The sequence below is a fragment of the Salvelinus fontinalis genome, unplaced genomic scaffold (genome assembly GCF_029448725.1).
Source record: "Salvelinus fontinalis isolate EN_2023a unplaced genomic scaffold, ASM2944872v1 scaffold_0324, whole genome shotgun sequence".
Taxonomy (NCBI): Eukaryota; Metazoa; Chordata; class Actinopteri; order Salmoniformes; family Salmonidae; genus Salvelinus; species Salvelinus fontinalis.
The window spans coordinates 164,285-189,138 of NW_026600533.1; the positions used below are offsets into that span (position 1 = coordinate 164,285).

A 24,854-nucleotide genomic window follows, 5' to 3' on the forward strand; every position below is an offset into this window, starting at 1 on the left:
AGAAAATATTAAATGACCATTTCTAAGCTGCTCATTTATTATGGAAAAACTCACCCCAGCACATTCTGAGGCAGGAAGGACATCACCCTCTTCTGGTCTTCACCCCACCAGGGAAAGGACAGCGATGAACTGTGAGCTCTGTAGGAGGCTCCTGGTAAACAGCGTCTGGTAAATCCACTGCTGCTTCTTGTTGAGAGATGCCCGCCGGCTCTCTGGAATCACCAGCTGCATTTAAGGGAGAGAGAGAGAGAGGCAGGAAGGACATCACCCTCTTCTGGTCTTCACCCCACGGGGGCAAGTTCAGAAGCCTGGGGTGGATACAAGGGGGCCTGGGGTAGATCACCAGGGACAGGGGCCGAACGTGAGGCAGGAGGGAGCGCTGGAGGTACCTGTATGTCCAAGGGTTCATACCTAATACATACAGAGAATACATAAGTGACAGATACAGTACTAAGCATTCTCAGCACCATGAGAACAGATCTACAGCATGAAAGGTACGTGACAGATACTAGATTTAGTTGTGTAACTAAAGGACAAAGAATGCATAGGCCTTTATGACAGATACAGGAAGGGAGTGTCATAATGGAAGGGGTTTCATCTGTAAAAAGTCCACACTGCATTTATGGAAAGCTGTGTATCATTCAATACATGGACAAATAGTAAGATTAACACAATGCATATCTTCCATTATTGTAAAGTATTCATGCTTGCAGAATGCCAAGGAAATTGAATAGCCTACCTAACATTGCAATACATTGCAGACCCATATTCATGTGTAGATTGAAATGCAAGGCAAATGTTAAGTTTGTGTTGTTGTGGGTTTGTGTGTGTTTCAGGAAATGGCGTCCTGTGATGGCTGTTGGTCTGTAAAAGTTGTTGAAAGTATTTTGTAGCCTCTCCTGCAGAGGTATGTGTATGCCATAGGACTGAGTGTTTTTGGTTTATTGAAATTGTTCACTAAGTTTGGATTATTCTGTTTCATTTGTTCCCAGAGTGGAAGGGGAAGGCACCTTGGGAGTGTTTAGGCAAGAGGCCTGCGGGCATACATAACCCGTAGTATTGAATCTGTCTATGCACACTAGGTAAGACCTGGTAGGATCTTCTCCTGTATTTTCTAATCGACCTGGCCGAGGTATCCTGGAAGGATATTGATCTCATCCCGTCAGTAGAGGATGCCTGGTCATTTTAAAAAAATGCCTTCCTCACCATCTTGAATAAGCATGCTCCTTTCAAGAAATTTAGAACCAGGAACAGATATAGCCCTTGGTTCTCTCCTGACCTGACTGCCCTTAACCAACAGAAAAACATCCTATGGCGTTCTGCATTAGCATCGAACAGCCCCCGTGATATGCAACTTTTCAGGGAAGCCAGAAACCAATATACACAGGCAGTTAGAAAAGCCAAGGCTAGCTTTTTCAAGCAGAAATTTGCTTCCTGCAACACAAATTCAAAAAAGTTCTGGGACACTGTAAAGTCCATGGAGAATAAGAACACCTCCTCCCAGCTTCCAACTGCTCTGAAGATAGTTAACACTGTCACCACCGACAAATCCACTATAATTGAGAATTTCAATAGGCATTTTTCTACGGCTGGCCATGCTTTCCACCTGGCTACCCCTAAACCCGGACAACAGCACTGCCCTCCCCTCTGCTACTCGCCCAAGCCTTCCCCATTTCTCTTTCTCCCAAATACAGTCAGCTGATGTTCTAAAAGAGCTGCAAAATCTGGACCCTTACAAATCAGCCGGGCTAGATAATCTGGACCCTTTCTTTCTAAAACTATCTGCTGAAATTGTTGCCACCCCTATTACCAGCCTCTTCAACCTCTCTTTCGTGTCGTCTGAGATTCCCAAAGATTGGAAAGCAGCTGCGGTTATCCCCCTCTTCAAAGGGGGGGACACTCTTGACCCAAACTGCTACAGACCTATATATATTCTACCCTGCCTTTCTAAGGTCTTCGAAAGCCAAGTCAACAAACAGATTACCGACCATTTCGAATCCCACCATACCTTCTCCGCTATGCAATCTGGTTTCAGAGCTGGTCATGGGTGCACCTCAGCCACGCTCAAGGTCATAAACGATATCTTAACCGCCATCGATAGGAAACAATACTGTGCAGCCGTATTCATTGACCTGGCCAAGGCTTTTGACTCTGGCAATCACCACATCCTCATCGGCAGACTCGACAGCCTTGGTTTCTCTAATGATTGCCTCGCCTGGTTCACCAACTACTTCTCTGATCGAGTTCAGTGTGTCAAATCGGAGGGTCTGTTGTCCGGGCCTCTGGCAGTCTCTATGGGGGTGCCACAGGGTTCAATTCTTGGACCGACTCTCTTCTCTGTATACATCAATGATGTCGCTCTTGCTGCTGGTGATTCTCTGATCCACCTCTACGCAGACGACACTATTCTGTATACTTCTGGCCCTTCTTTTGACACTGTGTTAACAACCCTCCAGGCGAGCTTCAATGCCATACAACTCTCCTTCCGTGGCCTCCAATTGCTCTTAAATACAAGTAAAACTAAATGCATGCTCTTCAACCGATCGCTGCCTGCACCTGCCCGCCTGTCCAACATCACTACTCTGGACGGCTCTGACTTAGAATATGTGGACAACTACAAATACCTAGGTGTCTGGTTAGACTGTAAACTCTCCTTCCAGACTCACATCAAACATCTCCAATCCAAAGTTAAATCTAGAATTGGCTTCCTATTCCGCAACAAAGCATCCTTTACTCATGCTGCCAAACATACCCTTGTAAAACTGACCATCCTACCAATCCTCGACTTCGGTGATGTCATTTACAAAATAGCCTCCAAAACCCTACTCAATAAATTGGATGCAGTCTATCACAGTGCCATCCGTTTTGTCACCAAAGCCCCATATACTACCCACCACTGCGACCTGTACACTCTCGTTGGCTGGCCCTCGCTCCATACTCGTCGCCAAACCCACTGGTTCCAGGTCATCTACAAGACCCTGCTAGGTAAAGTCCCCCCTTATCTCAGCTCGCTGGTCACCATAGCAGCACCTACCTGTAGCACGCGCTCCAGCAGGTATATCTCTCTAGTCACCCCCAAAACCAATTCTTCCTTTGGACGCCTCTCCTTCCAGTTCTCTGCTGCCAATGACTGGAACGAACTACAAAAATCTCTGAAACTGGAAACACTTATCTCCCTCACTAGCTTTAAGCACCAGCTGTCAGAGCAGCTCATAGATTACTGCACCTGTACATAGCCCATCTATAATTTAGCCCAAACAACTACCTCTTTACCTACTGTATTTATTTATTTATTTTGCTCCTTTGCACCCCATTATTTCTGTCTCTACTTTGCACTTTCTTCCACTGCAAACCAACCATTCCAGTGTTTTTTAGTTTTTATTTTACTTGCTGTGTTGTATTTACTTCGCCACCATGGCCTTTTTTATATTTTTATTTATTTATACATATATTTGTTTGCCTTCACCTCCCTTATCTCACCTCACTTGCTCACATTGTATATAGACTTATTTTTTCACTGTATTATTGACTATATGTTTGTTTTACTCCATGTGTAACTATGTGTTGTTGTATGTGTCGAACTGCTTTGCTTTATCTTGGCCAGGTCGCAATTGTAAATGAGAACGTGTTCTCAATTTGCCTACCTGGTTAAATAAAGGTTAAATAAAAATAAAAAAATAAAAAAATTTGGTTAGCCGCCAGTTGGTGCTAAAGGTTAGGTAAGCTGTGGGAAGGCAGGTAAGGTAGGAGAGTGGACTTTTACTTTGCTTTGGTTCGGTCCAGCCCAGTTTCCCCACCTTAACGTGTTTAAGGAAGAATTAGATTCCCTGTAAACGGTATTTTTCCCTGCCGTCCTTCCCCGCACCTACGATCACATACCTTTTTCACTCCAGTTGAGTTGAGTTGTAGCAGGGTGTTGCGTTCCCTCCTCCAAGAGACGTACGTAACAGAAAATATCCCGATTATCACACCATTAAACTAGATAACATAATACATGTATTAGCTAATCCATGACTGATACATGTTGAATAAAACTGGTATACACTGGAACCGAAAATAAACTACTGTACAGTAGCATGCTAAAGTTACTGAACTGTAGCCTGCATCACGTAAACACTATTTCACAACTTCACAGACGTCTTACAACATACAACAAAGCACGAATTTAAGCGATAGTATGCATTAAAATAGCTACGATTGTAAAAATAGTATTGAAAATGCAGACAAGTGGCCGCTGATTGTACCGGTAGTTACCGATACCAAACCAATGCTACGGGTATCATAGGTAGATGACTGCAGAGATTGAACTGTATAATGTTTTCAATTCACTTTTCCGTTCTTCTTACAACTTCACAGATGTAGCAATAAGATGACAATCCATTTCATTCAACCTTATAAAAGATACTTACTCTGTAACTCTCCTTGTGATTTAAACAATGATCCGATGAAGGGAAAGTGTCTTCTTCTTCCATGGAGTTTAACGGCGGTTGACATCCAATGTTTAGGTGCATTACCGCCACCAGCTGGACGAGGTATTAAAAAAGAAACGTAAAAACAATATCCCGGATAAGAGGTAAAACGATATCATACAAAATATAACACGTCAACTAAAAAAAACATCATACGTCTTCAATCCCAGTCCAGTCCAAAATACATCCCTACACCGGCTCAGGGGCCTGTGATGGGGCTACATTCACCGACAGGATTTCTTGTACCGAGGAAATCAGGAAGACCCCCAAAAACGTTCAGCTGCATTCACAATGATTCCAATGTTCTTAGACTTCTTCTCTGCTTGTGTTGTACAGTTTATAACTATTGTAATAAATTATACAAAGTCCACCATTTTAACATGTAGCATTTTACTATCCCTCGGTTGATGAAAAACCTTCACTGGTCCTGGAGGCTCTACTACCATTGTTCTTCCCCGCCATTCTTTCCTTCCCATTTTCACTCCTTACCCTTGACACCTCATTCTCCTTCAGCCTATCAGGGCACTCCAAGAGACGCATGTTCACCTCCACAGTTGCAGAATTTCCCTTCATCTGGCGTACGATATTCTTCCCTTCTGCACACACTTGACACATGACCAAATCTTTTACATTTATGACACTGAAGGAGCTTGTGCAGTAAAGCTCTTACCGGGTAAATCATGAATCCTGACTTTATATGAGAAGGGAGAGATTATTTACCAAAGAACAGTAGCATGGATGGAGTGAACTTATTTTCTCTGTCCACCATACAAGTCCATCAACGTGCACCAACCACTCCATCGATGTCTTCAGTTATATCCTCTACATATCCTCTTCAGTTATATCCTCTTCATATCCTCTTCAGTTATATCTTCTTCAGTTATATCCTCTACATATCCTCTTCAGTTATATCCTCTACATATCCTCTTCAGTTATATCCTCTACAGTTATATCCTCTATATATCCTCTTCAGTTATATCCTCTACATATCCTCTTCAGTTATATCCTCTACATATCCTCTTCAGTTATATCCTCTTCAGTTATATCCTCTACATATCCTCTTCAGTTATATCCTCTACATATCCTCTTCAGTTATATCCTCTACATATCCTCTTCAGTTATATCCTCTTCAGTTATATCCTCTTCAGTTATATCCTCTTCAGTTATATCCTCTACATATCCTCTTCAGTTATATCCTCTACATATCCTCTTCAGTTAAATCCTCTACATATCCTATTCAGTTATATCCTCTACATATCCTCTTCAGTTATATCTTCTTCAGTTATATCCTCTACAGTTATATCTTCTTCAGTTATATCCTCTCATATCCTCTTCAGTTATATCTTCTTCAGTTATATCCTCTACATATCCTCTACATATCCTCTACATATCCTCTTCAGTTATATCCTCTACATATCCTCTTCAGTTATATCCTCTACATATCCTCTTCAGTTATATCCTCTACATATCCTCTTCCGTTATATCCTCTACATATCCTCTTCAGTTATATCCTCTAGATATCCTCTTCAGTTATATCTTCTTCAGTTATATCCTCTACAGTTATATCTTCTTCAGTTATATCCTCTACATATCCTCTTCAGTTATATCTTCTTCAGTTATATCCTCTACATATCCTCTACATATCCTCTACATATCCTCTTCAGTTATATCCTCTTCAGTTATATCCTCTACATATCCTCTTCAGTTATATCCTCTACATATCCTCTTCAGTTATATCTTCTTCAGTTATATCCTCTACATATCCTCTACATATCCTCTACATATCCTCTTCAGTTATATCCTCTTCAGTTATATCCTCTACATATCTTCTTCAGTTATATCCTCTTCAGTTATATCCTCTACATATCTTCTTCAGTTATATCCTCTTCAGTTATATCCTCTACATATCCTCTTCAGTTATATCCTCTACATATCCTCTTCAGTTATATCCTCTACATATCCTCTTCAGTTATATCCTCTACATATCCTCTTCAGTTATATCCTCTACATATCCTCTTCAGTTATATCCTCTACATATCCTCTTCAGTTATATCCTCTTCAGTTATATCCTCTACATATCCTCTTCAGTTATATTCTCTACATATCCTCTTCAGTTATATCCTCTACATATCCTCTTCTGTTATATCCTCTACATATCCTCTTCAGTTATATCCTCTATATATCCTCTACATATCCTCTTCAGTTATATCCTCTTCTGTTATATCCTCTACATATCCTCTTCAGTTATATCCTCTGCCTTTATTTATTGCGCCACCCCAGAAATACCCCCCTTGATAGGAAAACAGGAAACATTCCACTCCGATATCTTTTTGATTCTTAACACACGTTTCTTCTGCTCCACAGACACACAAAACATCTAAATGAGACCCCTTCTTTCAGTGGCTTTTTGCTAGTTGAGACCGGCTCGACATCGGGTTGGCCTTGCGCAGGAACAAAAAAGTGCAAAAGATGACACGCAAATTAGTGAAGCGTTTCTTACTACCCTGGGGGTAGTTTGGGCTTTTTTAAACCTTAGAACTGCCTAAATGACGACGTCTGAAGCCATGAAGTGCTTTGAAAGGCTGGTAATGGCTCACATCAACACCATTATCCCAGAAACCCTAGACCCACTCCAATTTGCATACCGCCCCAACAGATCCACAGATGATGCAATCTCTATTGCACTCCACACTTCCCTTTCCCACCTGGACGAAAGGAACACCTATGTGAGAATGCTGTTCGTTGACTACAGCTCAGCGTTCAACACCACAGTGCCCTCAGAGCTCATCACTAAGCTACCCTGGGACTAAACACCTCCCCCCACAACTGGATCCTGGACTTCCTGACGGGCTGCCCCCAGATGGTAAGGGTAGGTAACAACACATGGGGCGCCTCGGGGGGTGCGTGCTCAGTTCCCTCCTGTTCACTCATGACTGAACAGCCAGGCACAACTCCAACACCATCATTAAGGTTGCTGATGACACAACAGCCTGATCACTGACAACGATGAGACAGCCTATAGGGAGGAGGTCAGAGACCTGACAACGATGAGACAGCCTATAGGGAGGAGGTCAGAGACCTGACAACGATGAGACAGCCTATAGGGAGGAGGTCAGAGACCTGACAACGATGAGACAGCCTATAGGGAGGAGGTCAGAGACCTGACAACGATGAGACAGCCTATAGGGAGGAGGTCAGAGACCTGACAACGATGAGACAGCCAATAGGGAGGAGGTCAGAGACCTGACAACGATGAGACAGCCTATAGGGAGGAGGTCAGAGACCTGACAACGATGAGACAGCCTATAGGGAGGAGGTCAGAGACCTGACAACGATGAGACAGCCTATAGGGAGGAGGTCAGAGACCTGACAACGATGAGACAGCCTATAGGGAGGAGGTCAGAGACCTGACAACGATGAGACAGCCTATAGGGAGGAGGTCAGAGACCTGACAACGATGAGACAGCCTATAGGGAGGAGGTCAGAGACCTGACAACGATGAGACAGCCTATAGGGAGGAGGTCAGAGACCTGACAACGATGAGACAGCCTATAGGGAGGAGGTCAGAGACCTGACAACGATGAGACAGCCTATAGGGAGGAGGTCAGAGACCTGACAACGATGAGACAGCCTATAGGGAGGAGGTAAGAGACCTGACAACGATGAGACAGCCTATAGGGAGGAGGTCAGAGACCTGACAACGATGAGACAGCCTATAGGGAGGAGGTCAGAGACCTGACAACGATGAGACAGCCTATAGGGAGGAGGTCAGAGACCTGACAACGATGAGACAGCCTATAGGGAGGAGGTCAGAGACCTGACAACGATGAGACAGCCTATAGGGAGGAGGTCAGAGACCTGACAACGATGAGACAGCCTATAGGGAGGAGGTCAGAGACCTGACAACGATGAGACAGCCTATAGGGAGGAGGTCAGAGACCTGACAACGATGAGACAGCCTATAGGGAGGAGGTCAGAGACCTGACAATGATGAGACAGCCTATAGGGAGGAGGTCAGAGACCTGACAACGATGAGACAGCCTATAGGGAGGAGGTAAGAGACCTGACAACGATGAGACAGCCTATAGGGAGGAGGTCAGAGACCTGACAACGATGAGACAGCCTATAGGGAGGAGGTCAGAGACCTGACAACGATGAGACAGCCTATAGGGAGGAGGTCAGAGACCTGACAACGATGAGACAGCCTATAGGGAGGAGGTCAGAGACCTGACAACGATGAGACAGCCTATAGGGAGGAGGTCAGAGACCTGACAACGATGAGACAGCCTATAGGGAGGAGGTCAGAGACCTGACAACGATGAGACAGCCTATAGGGAGGAGGTCAGAGACCTGACAACGATGAGACAGACTATAGGGAGGAGGTCAGAGACCTGACAACGATGAGACAGCCTATAGGGAGGAGGTCAGAGACCTGGCCGGGTGGTGCCAGGATAACAACCTCTCCCCCAACATGATCAAGACAAAGGAGATGATTGTGGACTACAGGAAAAGGAGGACCGAGCTTGTCCCCATTCTCATCGACAGGGCTGTAGTGGAGCAGGTTGAGAGCTTCAAGTTCCTTGATGTTCACATCACCAACAAACTATCATGGTCCAAACACACCAAGACAGTCGTGAAGAGGGCAAGACAAAGCCTATTCCCCCTCAGGAGACTGAACATATTTGGCGTGGGTCCCCAGGTCCTCAAAATGTTCTACAGCTGCACCATCGAGAGCATCCTGACGGGTTGCATCACTGCCTGGTATGGCAACTGCTTGGCCTCGGACTGCAAGACACAACAGAGGGATGTGTGTACGGCCCAGGTTTCCTGCCATCCAGGACCTCTATGCCAGACAGTGTCAGAGGAAGGCCCTACAAATTGTCAAAGACTCCAGCCACCCCAGTCATAGACTGTTCGTTCTGCTACCACATGGCAAGCGGTACCGGAGCACCAAGTCTAGGTCCAAGAGGCTTCTAAACAGCTTCTACCCCCAAGCCATAAGACTCCTGAACATCTAGTCAAATAGCTACCCAGACTATTTGCATTGTCCCCCTTCTATGCTGCTCTTGTTATTTACTGCTGTCTTTAATTATTTGTTAATCTTATCTTTTGCTTTTCAGGGGTATTTTTTTTAAACTGCATTGTTGTTTAAGGGCTTGTAAGCATTTCACTGTAAGGTCTACTACACCTGTTGTATTCAGCATTTCACTGTGAGGTCTACTACACCTGCTGTATTCAGCATTTCACTGTAAGGTCTACTACACCTGTTGTATTCAGCATTTCACTGTGAGGTCTACTACACCTGTTGTATTCAGCATTTCACTGTGAGGTCTACTACACCTGTTGTATTCAGCATTTCACTGTGAGGTCTACTACACCTGTTGTATTCAGCATTTCACTGTAAGGTCTGCTACACCTGTTGTATTCAGCATTTCACTGTAAGGTCTACTACACCTGTTGTATTCAGCATTTCACTGTGAGGTCTACTACACCTGTTGTATTCAGCATTTCACTGTGAGGTCTACTACACCTGTTGTATTCAGCATTTCACTGTAAGGTCTACTACACCTGTTGTATTCAGCATTTCACTGTAAGGTCTACTACACCTGTTGTGTTCAGCATTTCACTGTAAGGTCTACTACACCTGTTGTATTCAGCATTGCACTGTAAGGTCTACTACACCTGTTGTATTCAGCATTGCACTGTGAGGTCTACACCTGTTGTATTCAGCATTTCACTGTGAGGTCTACACCTGTTGTATTCAGCATTTCACTGTAAGGTCTACAACACCTGTTGTATTCAGCATTTCACTGTAAGGTCTACGACACCTGTTGTATTCAGCATTTCACTGTGAGGTCTACGACACCTGTTGTATTCAGCATTTCACTGTAAGGTCTACGACACCTGTTGTATTCAGCATTTCACTGTCAGGTCTACTACACCTGTTGTATTCAGCATTTCACTGTAAGGTCTACTACACCTGTTGTATTCAGCATTTCACTGTGAGGTCTACTACACCTGTTGTATTCAGCATTTCACTGTAAGGTCTACTACACCTGTTGTATTCAGCATTTCACTGTGAGGTCTACTACACCTGTTGTATTCAGCATTTCACTGTGAGGTCTACTACACCTGTTGTATTCAGCATTTCACTGTTAGGTCTACACCTGTTGTATTCAGCATTTCACTGTAAGGTCTACTACACCTGTTGTATTCGGGCGCGTGTGACCAATAGAACTAGATTTGAGTTGAGTTGAGTTACCAAGGTCTTTCTAACAGACACGGTAAATAATTTCTTAGATCTGTAACCACATGCTTATGCTTCATTGTTTTACTAATGTAATCTATATGCTTTTCCTAAAGACAATTCAAAATCTATCCTCAGTCCCAGATATTTCAAACAATCTGCACTTTCAAGCATTGTTCCATAACTCACATTAATTTTTAATGAAATGCAGCTGTGGAGTTTAGAGAAAAGAGAGGAGGAGGAGAGTAGAGCGATGATTCAATACCCCCATCATCACCTGAAGACTGTACACCACAGAGACAAAGATGAAGTTATAGAGACCAGTTGGTAGACTGGAGACTGTTGAGCTGAGTCAGGACAGACTGCTTTATTAAATAGGTTTTCAGAAACTCCAACTTCAGATGTCAAAACAGAAAGGGTTGATTTGCATAAACTCCTCTGTACGTTTCTACGGAAAATGCTGTAACTAATAAAATGTGACTCACCTCCTGTAGGTCTATTCCATGGGACTGACTCACCTCCTGTAGGTCTATTCCATGGGACTGACTCACCTCCTGTAGGCCTATTCCATGGGACTGACTCACCTCCTGTAGGTCTATTCCATGGGACTGACTCACCTCCTGTAGGTCTATTCCATGGGACTGACTCACCTCCTGTAGGTCTATTCCATGGGACTGACTCACCTCCTGTAGGTCTTTTCCATGGGACTGACTCCCCTCCTGTAGGTCTATTCCATGGGACTGACTCACCTCCTGTAGGCCTATTCAATGGGACTGACTCACCTCCTGTGATCACACCTCGGGGCCTTTTCACAAGAACCACCACAGACATTTTAATTTACTTCATCTGAAGTAAACATTTGCCCTAAATCTGCCATTGAGAATGTCATGTTTTGACTTTTCCTAGAATAAGTGTTTTAAAGAAATGGGGAGACTTGGGTATTTGTTTTTGGATCGAAGCTGTAGAGATCAGTCAGGATTTGAACTTCTAATTCATCCATTAAATGACCGGGTATGATGGTACATTGATCAGCTGTACAGTTTCAAGCTGTTGTTTTTGCGTTCTTGCCCAAAGTCAACCTTAAACACATTGACATTGTTTGACCATGATTTCATAAACTAAATCTTAGGAGGACAAGTCATTTAAAATGTTTTTAACCCTCTGCCCTTCCTTCTCCTGACGGTTGTCTGGCCAACTGATGATCAAATTCCCCAGATGAACCTTGACTTGTTAGTTTAATGCAGAATGAATGTACCCTCTCTGTTCTCCTAGATGCTGAACCCAGATGTAGTGACTGTGTACACAGAGTTTTTCTTCCTCTCTCATGATCTATCAATGCCTCAGGATGCCACTGAGTAAACATTATCTAACTGAATGAGGAACTCTCCTGTCATGATATCTGGGAGAAGGTGTGTCTGAAGTAAACAGAGCACCCGGCCTGTAAGCAATCAACTTCCTTTTCAGTTTATTTATTACATTGACCAGATCAACATGTACTTGGTTGTTTAAATGAGTCCTGTCTGGCATAATTATCTGACATGCAAGCAGTCATTTGCTGACTTAGTGGCCTTGTGGGTAGAGTGTCCACCCTGGTAGGGGATTGGGGTTTGATCCCTGGTTGAGTCATACCAAAGACTGTAAAAAATGGGACCAGATGCGTCTCTGCTTCAACATTAAGGAGATGATGGGGTACAAGGCCTTCTAACAGACTAGCTTCCTGTCCAGTAGGCACTCAGCATTAAGGAGATGATGGGGTACAAGGCCTTCTAACAGACTAGCTTCCTGTCCAGTAGGCACTCAGCATTAAGGAGATGATGGGGTACAAGGCCTTCTAACAGACTAGCTTCCTGTCCAGTAGGCACTCAGCATTAAGGAGATGATGGGGTACAAGGCCTTCTAACAGACTAGCTTCCTGTCCAGTAGGCACTCAGCATTAAGGAGATGATGGGGTACAAGGCCTTCTAACAGACTAGCTTCCTGTCCAGTAGGCACTCAACATTAAGGAGATGATGGGGTACAAGGCCTTCTAACAGACTAGCTTCCTGTCCAGTAGGCACTCAGCATTAAGGAGATGATGGGGTACAAGGCCTTCTAACAGACTAGCTTCCTGTCCAGTACTTGTACATCAATCTGCTTCATGCTACAGAAACAAGAGGCTCTTGCCCTTTGGGCCGTTCTGGTTTCGGACAAGACTTACTGAAGTAGTCAGTTGACAATTAAAACGTTATTTCACTCATTTTGTTTCCAAAGAAACAGGTAAAGGTTGATCTTGTGAATTTGATGAATGAACTGAAATAAAATTGAAATAAATTAAGCTAAATGGTCAATTGACTTTTGAGGATTGTCTTTTGGAGAACAAAAACACACAAAATACAAAGACACAATTCTGGTGCTTCCACAGTGTTAGAATAACAATATTTCAGGAAGTAAAATGATGGTTCTACTTTAGAATGTGGAACACACAGCCAATAGGGAGGTTTGATTGTTACACATGATAAATAGTCACACCCGTTCCACATACAGAGGAGTTCATTATTTCAGGGAAACACACACACACACACACACACACACACACACACACACACACACACACACACACACACACACACACACACACACACACACACACACACACACACACACACACACACACACACACACACACACACACACACACACACACACACACACACACACACAGCCCACCCCCCCGATACACACCGTGGAGTTGGAAGCAATGGGTCGTCCAAAGAGCACCACCGTTATGAATGATGCTGAATACCTAAATATCTGTTAGGAAGGTCGTTGTGAATGATACTGCAACTCTCATGAAGGTGTTATGGCTGGTTACATAAAGGTGTTATGACTGGTTACATAAAGGTGTTATGACTGGTTTCATAAAGGTGTTATGACTGGTTTCATAAAGGTGTTAGGACTGTTTTCATAAAGATGTTAGGACTGGTTTCATAAAGGTATTAGGACTGGTTTCATAAAGGTGTTAGGACTGGTTTCATGAAGGTGTTATGACTGGTTTCATAAAGGTGTTAGGACTGGTTTCATAAAGATGTTAGGACTGGTTTCATAAAGGTGTTAGGACTGGTTTCATAAAGATGTTAGGACTGGTTTCATAAAGGTGTTAGGACTGGTTTCATAAAGGTGTTAGGACTGGTTTCATAAAGGTGTTAGGACTGGTTTCATAAAGGTGTTAGGACTGGTTTCATGAAAGTGTATAACTGGTTTCATAAAGGTGTTATGACTGGTTTCATAAAGGTGTTAGGACTGGTTTCATAAAGGTGTTAGGACTAGTTTCATAAAGGTGTTAGGACTGTTTTCATAAAGGTGTTATGACTGTTTTCATAAAGGTGTTATGACTGGTTTCCTAAAGGTGTTAGGACTGGTTTCATAAAGGTGTTAGGACTGGTTTCCTAAAGGTGTTAGGACTGGTTTCATAAAGGTGTTAGTACTGGTTTCATAAAGGTGTTAGGACTAGTTTCATAAAGGTGTTAGGACTGTTTTCATAAAGGTGTTAGGACTGGTTTCATAAAGGTGTTAGGACTAGTTTCATAAAGGTGTTAGGACTGTTTTCATAAAGGTGTTATGACTGGTTTCATAAGGGTGTTAGGACTGGTTTCATAAAGGTGTTAGGACTGGTTACATAAAGGTGTTATGACTGGTTTCATAAAGGTGTTAGGACTGGTTTCATAAAGGTGTTATGACTAGTTTCATAAAGGTGTTATGACTAGTTTCATAAAGGTGTTAGGACTGGTTTCATAAAGGTGTTAGGACTGGTTTCATAAAGGTGTTAGGACTGGAGGGAGGGCAGGGGGAAAAACAAACAAAATGATGTCAAATGGAGTCCTCCTAACACCCATGTTGATTGTGATATTGAAATTCTAAAAACATCAGTGTATTAAAAACACTCATAGAAAAAGTCCAGGAACGGGGACATGTCATTCTCAATGAGTCATGGACCATTATAATCTGAAATTAACATGAATTATATTAAAACGTCTGTGGTGGTTCTTGTTAAAAGGCCTGAAGGTCTGATTACCAGGCAGTTTCGTTGGAATCGGCCTACATTTACAGCAGTTTCTATGGAATAGACCTATAGTTACATCAGTTTATCTGGAATAGACCTATAGGTACATCGGTTAATATGGAATAGACCTATAGTTACATCAGTTAATATGGAATAGACCTATAGTTACATCAGTTTATATGGAATAGACCTATAGTTACATCAGTTTATCTGGAATAGACCTATAGTTACATCAGTTTATATGGAATAGACCTATAGTTACATCAGTTTATCTGGAATAGACCTATAGTTACATCAGTTTATATGGAATAGACCTATAGTTACATCAGTTTATATGGAATAGACCTAAAGTTACATCAGTTTATCTGGAATAGACCTATAGTTACATCAGTTTATATGGAATAGACCTATAGTTACATCAGTTTATCTGGAATAGACCTATAGTTACATCAGTTTATATGGAATAGACCTATAGTTACATCAGTTTATCTGGAATATACCTATAGTTACATCAGTTTATATGGAATAGACCTATAGTTATATCAGTTTATATGGAATAGGCATATAGTTACATCAGTTTATATGGAATAGACCTATAGATACATCAGTTTATATGGAATAGGCCTATAGTTACATCAGTTTATATGGAATAGACCTATAGTTACATCAGTTTATCTGGAATAGACCTATAGTTACATCAGTTTATATTGAATAGACTTATAGTTACATCAGTTTATATGTAATAGGCATATAGTTACATCAGTTTATATGGAATAGACCTATAGTTACATCAGTTTATCTGGAATAGACCTATAGTTACATCAGTTTATATGGAATAGACCTATAGATACATCAGTTTATATGGAATAGGCCTATAGTTACATCAGTTTATATTGAATAGACTTATAGTTACATCAGTTTATATGTAATAGGCATATAGTTACATCAGTTTATATGGAATAGACCTATAGTTACATCAGTTTATATGGAATAGACCTATAGTTACATCAGTTTATATGGAATAGACCTATAGTTACATCAGTTTATATGTAATAGGCATATAGTTACATCAGTTTATATTGAATAGACTTATAGTTACATCAGTTTATATGTAATAGACCTATAGTTACATTTACATTTAAGTCATTTAGCAGACGCTCTTATCCAGAGCGACTTACAAATTGGTGCATTCACCTTATGAAATCCAGTGGGACAACCACTTTACAATAGTGCATCAAATCTTTTAAGGGGGGGGGGGGGGTTAGAAGGATTACTTTATCCTATCCTAGGTATTCCTTAAAGAGGTGGGGTTTCAGGTGTCTCCGGAAGGTGGTGATTGACTCCGCTGACCTGGCGTCGTGAGGGAGTTTGTTCCACCATTGGGGTGCCAGAGCAGCGAACAGTTTTGACTGGGCTGAGCGGGAACTGTACTTCCTCAGAGGTAGGGAGGCGAGCAGGCCAGAGGTGGATGAACGCAGTGCCCTTGTTTGGGTGTAGGGCCTGATCAGAGCCTGAAGGTACGGAGGTGCCGTTCCCCTCACAGCTCCGTAGGCAAGCACCATGGTCTTGTAGCGGATGCGAGCTTCAACTGGAAGCCAGTGGAGAGAGCGGAGGAGCGGGGTGACGTGAGAGAACTTGGGAAGGTTGAACACCAGACGGGCTGCGGCGTTCTGGATGAGTTGTAGGGGTTTAATGGCACAGGCAGGGAGCCCAGCCAACAGCGAGTTGCAGTAATCCAGACGGGAGATGACAAGTGCCTGGATTAGGACCTGCGCCGCTTCCTGTGTGAGGCAGGGTCGTACTCTGCGAATGTTGTAGAGCATGAACCTACAGGAACGGGTCACCGCCTTGATGTTAGTTGAGAACGACAGGGTGTTGTCCAGGATCACGCCAAGGTTCTTAGCGCTCTGGGAGGAGGACACAATGGAGTTGTCAACTGTGATGGCGAGATCATGGAACGGGCAGTCTTTCCCTGGGAGGAAGAGCAGCTCCGTCTTGCCGAGGTTCAGCTTGAGGTGGTGATCCGTCATCCACACTGATATGTCTGCCAGACATGCAGGGATGCGATTCGCCACCTGGTTATCAGAAGGGGGAAAGGAGAAGATTAATTGTGTGTCGTCTGCATAGCAATGATAGGAGAGACCATGTGAGGATATGACAGAGCCAAGTGACTTGGTGTAAAGCGAGAATAGGAGAGGGCCTAGAACAGAGCCCTGGGGGACACCAGTGGTGAGAGCACGTGGTGCGGAGACAGATTCTCGCCACGCCACCTGGTAGGAGCGACCTGTCAGGTAGGACGCAATCCAAGCGTGGGCCGCGCCGGAGATGCCCAACTCGGAGAGGGTGGAGAGGAGGATCTGATGGTTCACAGTATCAAAGGCAGCCGATAGGTCTAGAAGGATGAGAGCAGAGGAGAGAGAGTTAGCTTTAGCAGTGCGGAGCGCCTCCGTGACACAGAGAAGAGCAGTCTCAGTTGAATGACTAGTCTTGAAACCTGACTGATTTGGATCAAGAAGGTCATTCTGAGAGAGATAGGAGGAGAGCTGGCCAAGGACGGCACGTTCAAGAGTTTTGGAGAGAAAGGAAAGAAGGGATACTGGTCTGTAGTTGTTGACATCGGAGGGATCGAGTGTAGGTTTTTTCAGAAGGGGTGCAACTCTCGCTCTCTTGAAGACGGAAGGGACGTAGCCAGCGGTCAAGGATGAGTTGATGAGCGAGGTGAGGTAAGGGAGAAGGTCTCCGGAAATGGTCTGGAGAAGAGAGGAGGGGATAGGGTCAAGCGGGCAGGTTGTTGGGCGGCCGGCCGTCACAAGACGCGAGATTTCATCTGGAGAGAGAGGGGAGAAAGAGGTCAGAGCACAGGGTAGGGCAGTGTGAGCAGAACCAGCGGTGTCGTTTGACTTAGCAAACGAGGATCGGATGTCGTCGACCTTCTTTTCAAAATGGTTGACAAAGTCATCCGCAGAGAGGGAGGAGGGGGGAGGAGGGGGAGGAGGATTCAGGAGGGAGGAGAAGGTGGCAAAGAGCTTCCTAGGGTTAGAGGCAGATGCTTGGAATTTGGAGTGGTAGAAAGTGGCTTTAGCAGCAGAGACAGAAGAGGAAAATGTAGAGAGGAGGGAGTGAAAGGATGCCAGGTCCGCAGGGAAGCGAGTTCTCCTCCATTTCCGCTCGGCTGCCCGGAGCCCTGTTCTGTTAGTTACATCAGTTTATCTGGAATAGACCTATAGTTACACCAGTTTATATGGAATAGACCTATAGTTACACCAGTTTATCTGGAATAGACCTATAGTTACATCAGTTTATATGGAATAGACCTATAGTTACAGCAGTTTATATGGAATAGACCTATAGTTACACCAGTTTATATGGAATAGACCTATAGTTACACCAGTTTATATGGAATAGACCTATAGTTACACCAGTTTATATGGAATAGGCCTATAGTTACATCAGTTTATATGGAATAGACCTATAGATACACCAGTTTATATGGAATAGACCTATAGTTACATCAGATTATATGTAATAGGCCTATAGTTACATCAGTTTATATGTAATAGGCATATAGTTACATCAGTTTATATGGAATAGACCTATAGTTACACCAGTTTATATGGAATAGACCTATAGTTACATCAGTTTATATGGAATAGGCCTACAGTTACATCAGTTTATATGGAATAGACCTATAGTTACACCAGTTTATATGGAATAGACCTATAGTTACATCAGTTTATATGGAATAGACCTATAGTTACATCAGTTTATATGGAATAGACCTATAGTTACATCAGTTTATATGGAATAGACCTATAGTTACACCAGTTTATATGGAATAGGCCTATAGTTACATCAGTTTATCTGGAATAGACCTATAGTTACATCAGTTTATATGGAATAGACCTATAGTTACAGCAGTTTATATGGAATAGACCTATAGTTACACCAGTTTATATGGAATAGACCTATAGTTACATCAGTTTACATGGAATAGACCTATAGTTACATCAGTTTATATGGAATAGACCTATAGTTACACCAGTTTATATGGAAAAGACCTATAGTTACATCAGTTTATATGGAATAGGCCTACAGTTACATCAGTTTATATGGAATAGACCTATAGTTACATCAGTTTATATGGAATATACCTATAGTTACATCAGTTTATATGGAATAGACCTATAGTTACATCAGTTTATATGGAATAGGCCTATAGTTACATCAGTTTATATGGAATCGGCCTATAGTTACATCAGTTTATATGGAATAGACCTATAGTTACATCAGTTTATATGGAATCGGCCTATAGATGGTATGAATAAAAAAATACAAAATAACTGTTGGTTGTCTTCTTTGTATGATCTTTTACCAGATCTATTGTGTTATATTCTCCTACATTCCTTTCACATTTCCACAAACTTCAAAGTGTTTCCTTTCAAATCGTACCAAGAATATGCATATCTTTGCTTCAGGGCCTGAGCTACAGACAGTTAGATTTGGGTATGTCATTTTAGGCAAAAATGTTAAATAAAGGGGCGGCTCCTTAAGAGGTTATTAAAGCAGTCTGTCCTGACTCAGATCAACAGTCTCCAGTCTACCAACTGGTCTCTGTAACTTCATCTTTGTCTCTGTGGTGTACAGTCTTCAGGTGATGATGGGGGTATTGAATCATCTCTCTACTCTCCTCCTTCTCTCTCTCCTTCCTCCTGCTCTCTCTCATGTAGTGAAGAAGTTCAGTGATGTTCCACATTGCAAGAAGTTCTTCCTGGAGGGGACAACTCCAAATCTCCCAGGTATTTTGTACGATGGGATAGTCAAGGACCAGAACCACTACAAGCCGATCTGCCAGTTGTACAAAACAATCTACAGGTTTGCAACTCTCTACGATACGACCAACAGGATCCCTGTGTTCTCAGCCTACACCTTCTCTGGTCCTCCTACAGACCCCAGACCAAAAGATCCCTGGATGATGGAGCCCCAGGTAGGACTAATGTTTTGTCATATAACATGTGTATTTGTTTACTGCTGTATATCACAGACAGTTATGTTACAGAATATACAACTACCACTATGGAGGGTATAGAGACTTGATTGTCTTGATTGTGGATAGTGAACCCCCCCCCCAAGAAAATAGAGTTTATTGTACAGAAAGGAGGGTTTATTGTACAGAAATGAGGGTTTATTGTACAGAAATTAGGGTTTATTGTACAGAAAGGAGGGTTTATTGTACAGAAATTAGGGTTTATTGTACAGAAAAGGGGGTTTATTGAACAGAAAGGAGGGTTTATTGTACAGAAAGGAGGGTTTATTGTACAGAAAATGGGGTTTATTGAACAGAAAGGAGGGTTTATTGTACAGAAAGGAGGGTTTATTGTACAGAAATTAGGGTTTAATGTACAGAAAGGAGGGTTTATTGTACAGAAAGGAGGGTTTATTGTACAGAAAGTAGGGTTTATTGTACAGAAAGGAGGGTTTATTGTACAGAAATTAGGGTTTATTGTACAGAAATTAGGGGTTTATTGTACAGAAAAGGGGGTTTATTGAACAGAAAGGAGGGTTTATTGTACAGAAAGGAGGGTTTATTGTACAGAAAAGGGGGTTTATTGAACAGAAAGGAGGGTTTATTGTACAGAAAGGAGGGTTTATTGTACAGAAATGAGGGTTTATTGAACAGAAAGGAGGGTTTATTGTACAGAAAGGATTGTTTATTGAACAGAAAGGAGGGTTTTTATTGTACAGAAAGCAGGGTTTATTGTACAGAAAGTAGGGTTTATTGTACAGAAAGGAGGGTTTATTGTACATAAAGGATTGTTTATTGAACAGAAAGGAGGGTTTATTGTACAGAAAGGAGGGTTTATTGTACAGAAAGGACGGTTTATTGTACAGAAATGAGGGTTTATTGTACAGAAAAGGGGTTTTATTGTACAGAAGGAGGGTTTATTGAACAGAAAGGTTGTGAATGAATGGATGTATGATTGTTTCCTGCAGCTCAACGATGTAAACAACAGCCCTGAAATGCAGAGAGAGGGAGGAGGCAAGTACCAAAACCAGGCTGGGAACTACGACTATAGTAAATTAATACGAAATAACCCAATAGATTATAAAAGCGTGAACAGAGGTCATCTCTTCCCAAATTCATATGCGAATGTCTTGGAAACTCAGGAGTCCACCTTTACCCTGACCAACATCGTTCCCCAGGTGGAGACCTTCAACGGGGGCAGCTGGAATGATATGGAGGAAAAGGTCAGAGAAAAGCTGATGACGGACTGTTTTAGTAACAACAGGAAGATAGAAGCCTATGTGGTGACTGGAGCGGTGCCCAGTAAGAGAAACACACTGAACGACCGAGTGAACATCCCAGATCTCATGTGGACAGCCTTCTGCTGTTTGAACAAGAAGAAAAAGTGGATGGCCGAAGCATACTGGGGGTTGAACAAGAAGGAAGACAAGGGGAAAACATTGAACCCAGAAACCTTGGGAGCACTCGAAAAGGAGTTGAACAAATATCACCAAGGTAAAGATGGTCCTGTCAAGGTGTTCCCAAAAAAGTGTCCAAGAGGTCCTTAACCTACCACTTCCTCCTAACCCAGTTGGAAGAATTCAACAAACTGTCAACTACACTCTGGTTACAGTTACGGTTAGATACCGGTTATAAGGGTTATAATGGCAATAGAGGTTATGAGGGTAATAAGGGTTATAGTGGTTATAAGGGTTATAATGGTTATAATGGTTATAGGGTTATAAGGGTTTATAAAGGTTATAAGGGTTATAATGGTTATAATGGTTATAAGGGTTTATAAAGGTCAGACAGGTTAAAATGGTTATATGGTTTGTAAGGGTTATAAAGGTTTATAAGCGTCATATGGGTTATAACGGTTACAAAGGTAATACGGGTAATCAGGGTTATAAAGATTACATGTCAACATCCTGTGTGTCAACATATGTACACTTTCAATTGTAATACTTTCTCTTCTATGTCTATATATATCTATAGTATATACTCTTCTCTCCCCTCTGTCCATCTCTTCTATGTCTATATATATCTATAGTCTATACTCTTCTCTCCCCTCTGTCCATCTCTTCTATGTCTATATATATATCTATAGTCTATACTCTTATCTCCCCTCTGTCCATCTCTTCTATGTCTATATATATCTATAGTCTATACTCTTCTCTTCCCTCTCTGTCCATCTCTTCTATGTCTATATATATCTATATTCTATACTCTTCTCTCCCCTCTGTCCATCTCTTCTATGTCTATATATATTTATAGTCTATACTCTTCTCTCCCCTCTGTCCATCTCTTCTATGTCTATATATATCTATAGTCTATACTCTTATCTCCCCTCTGTCCATCTCTTCTATGTCTATATATATCTATAGTCTATACTCTTCTCTCCCCTCTGTCCATCTCTTCTATGTCTATATATATCTATAGTCTATACTCTTCTCTCCCCTCTGTCCATCTATTCTATGTCTATATATATCTATATTCTATACTCTTATCTCCCCTCTGTCCATCTCTTCTATGTCTATATATATCTATAGTCTATACTCTTCTGTCCCCTCTGTCCATCTCTTCTATGTCTATATATATCTATAGTCTATACTCTTCTCTCCCCTCTGTCCATCTCTTCTATGTCTATATATATCTATAGTCTATACTCTTATCTCCCCTCTGTCCATATCTTCTATGTCTATATATATGAATATATGAATGTAATTCTATCACTGTTACCATAGAGATACTATTATATGTTCTGAATGTAATTCTATCACTGTTACCATAGAGATGCTATTATATGTTCTGAATGTAATTCTATCACTGTTACCATAGAGATACTATTATATGTTCTGAATGTAATTCTATCACTGTTACCATAGAGATACTATTATATGTTCTGAATGTAATTCTATCACTGTTACCATAGAGATACTATTATATGTTCTGAATGTAATTCTATCACTGTTACCATAGAGATGCTATTATATGTTCTGAATGTAATTCTATCACTGTTACCATAGAGATACTATTATATGTTCTGAATGTAATTCTATCACTGTTACCATAGAGATACTATTATATGTTCTGAATGTAATTCTATCACTGTTACCATAGAGATACTATTATATGTTCTGAATGTAATTCTATCACTGTTACCATAGAGATACTATTATATGTTCTGAATGTAATTATATCACTGTTACCATAGAGATACTATTATATGTTCTGAATGTAATTCTATCACTGTTACCATAGAGATACTATTATATGTTCTGAATGTAATTCTATCACTGTATGTATCCATCTTCTTCCCATCTGAAGGAATAAACATCTATAATGAATGAAGCCTGTGAGAGTCTGGTGTTTTGTTCTCATGCTGTTTAAATGTAACCAAGTGACTTCAAAATGTTCCAATTCAACATTAAACCATGTTATTTGAGCTAAAAATATAAATGATTGAAAGTATAATTTTAGTTGTCAGTTATTCATTCAAACTTTGCCATAACTATGTGTTCAACCAGCTATGGTCCAGCATACCAGCTAGCTACCATGTCTCAAAACATACCTGGAGCTGGTCAAGAAGCTACCATGTCTCTAAACATACCTGGAGCTGGTCAAGAAGCTACCATGTCTCTAAACATACCTGGAGCTGGTCAAGAAGCTACCATGTCTCTAAACATACCTGGAGCTGGTCAAGAAGCTACCATGTCTCTAAACATACCTGGAGCTGGTCAAGAAGCTACCATGTCTCTAAACATCCCTGGAGCTGGTCAAGAAGCTACCATGTCTCTAAACATACCTGGAGCTGGTCAAGAAGCTACCATGTCTCAAAACATACCTGGAGCTGGTCAAGAAGCTACCATGTCTCTAAACATACCTGGAGCTGGTCAAGAAGCTACCATGTCTCTAAACATACCTGGAGCTGGTCAAGAAGCTACCATGTCTCTAAACACACCTGGAGCTGGTCAAGAAGCTACCATGTCTCTAAACATACCTGGAGCTGGTCAAGAAGCTACCATGTCTCTAAACATACCTGGAGCTGGTCAAGAAGCTACCATGTCTCTAAACATACCTGGAGCTGGTCAAGAAGCTACCATGTCTCTAAACATACCTGGAGCTGGTCAAGAAGCTACCATGTCTCTAAACATACCTGGAGCTGGTCAAGAAGCTACCATGTCTCAAAACATACCTGGAGCTGGTCAAGAAGCTACCATGTCTCTAAACATACCTGGAGCTGGTCAAGAAGCTACCATGTCTCTAAACATACCTGGAGCTGGTCAAGAAGCTACCATGTCTCTAAACATACCTGGAGCTGGTCAAGAAGCTACCATGTCTCAAAACATACCTGGAGCTGGTCAAAATCCAGGCTGCATCACATCCTGCCGTGATTGGGAGTCCCATAGGGTGGCGCACAATTGGCCCAGCATCGTCCAGGTTTGGCCGGGGTAGGCCGTCATTGTAAATAAGAATTTGTTCTTTACCGACTTGCCTAGTTAAATAAAGGTTAAATAAAAATGTTTAAAAATAAAATAAAGATTTTCAAACATTGTTGTAGATTCATCTCACCAGCAGGTGGCAGCCTTGTTCCAGTTTTCAAACCTCCACTCCATGACCTCTGTGGACAGGACAGGTTTCATTTGATTGATTGATTGATTGATTGATTGATAAATATATTTCTAATTAGCCTCCATCATCTGTGTTTTAGATCTATTATCCATATCATTGATAATTAGCATATTTGTATTCAGTTATGCTAAACCAGCAGACTAAAAACAGACTCCAAGATGGCGTAGCAGTGTAGACGTGTTTCTTTAGTCCTCTCGTGTACGTTTGTATTTTTTCGTATTTCTTGTATATACTTTAACATTTTTTTTTTATCTCTTTTCGATTTTTAATTCGATTATACCTTCCGGTAACCTACCTCACCCAATGTGATACGGAATCGCTATTATTTTTTAACTTTGGAACACTTTCAAGAACCCCCAGTAGCTAACCAGCTAATCAGCTACAAGCTAATTTAGCCATTTTTTTGCCGCTGCTAGCAGCTTTTACCTTCTGCACAGACACCAGCCCTGTTATTAGCCTGGATAT

At 41.8% G+C, this 24,854-nt stretch overlaps 2 protein-coding genes across 3 annotated transcripts in view; one reads left to right on the forward strand and one right to left on the reverse strand.

Moving 5' to 3' along the window:
- The window catches only part of LOC129845588 (endonuclease domain-containing 1 protein-like), a 51,482-nt gene extending 46,995 nt beyond the window's left edge, over nucleotides 1–4,487 (reverse strand). Inside the window, exons 1-2 of one of the 2 annotated variants that reach the window (XM_055913438.1) lie at nucleotides 4,410–4,487; nucleotides 55–411 (exon numbers count right to left, since the gene is read on the reverse strand). In XM_055913438.1, the coding sequence (XP_055769413.1) occupies nucleotides 55–64 (10 nt within the window). In that variant the 5' untranslated portion in view covers nucleotides 65–411; nucleotides 4,410–4,487. Of the gene's footprint in view, nucleotides 1–54; nucleotides 2,488–4,409 lie in introns of those variants that run through there. The other variant, XM_055913440.1, reaches the window with a different exon arrangement.
- LOC129845595 (endonuclease domain-containing 1 protein-like) lies at nucleotides 488–21,413 on the forward strand. The gene is made up of 3 exons (XM_055913454.1): nucleotides 488–494; nucleotides 19,483–19,739; nucleotides 20,747–21,413. Exons 1-3 carry the CDS (start codon nucleotides 488–490, stop codon nucleotides 21,323–21,325), a joined length of 843 nt encoding a protein of 280 aa, XP_055769429.1. The 3' UTR covers nucleotides 21,326–21,413.
- Nucleotides 21,414–24,854: the final 3,441 nt, after the last annotated feature.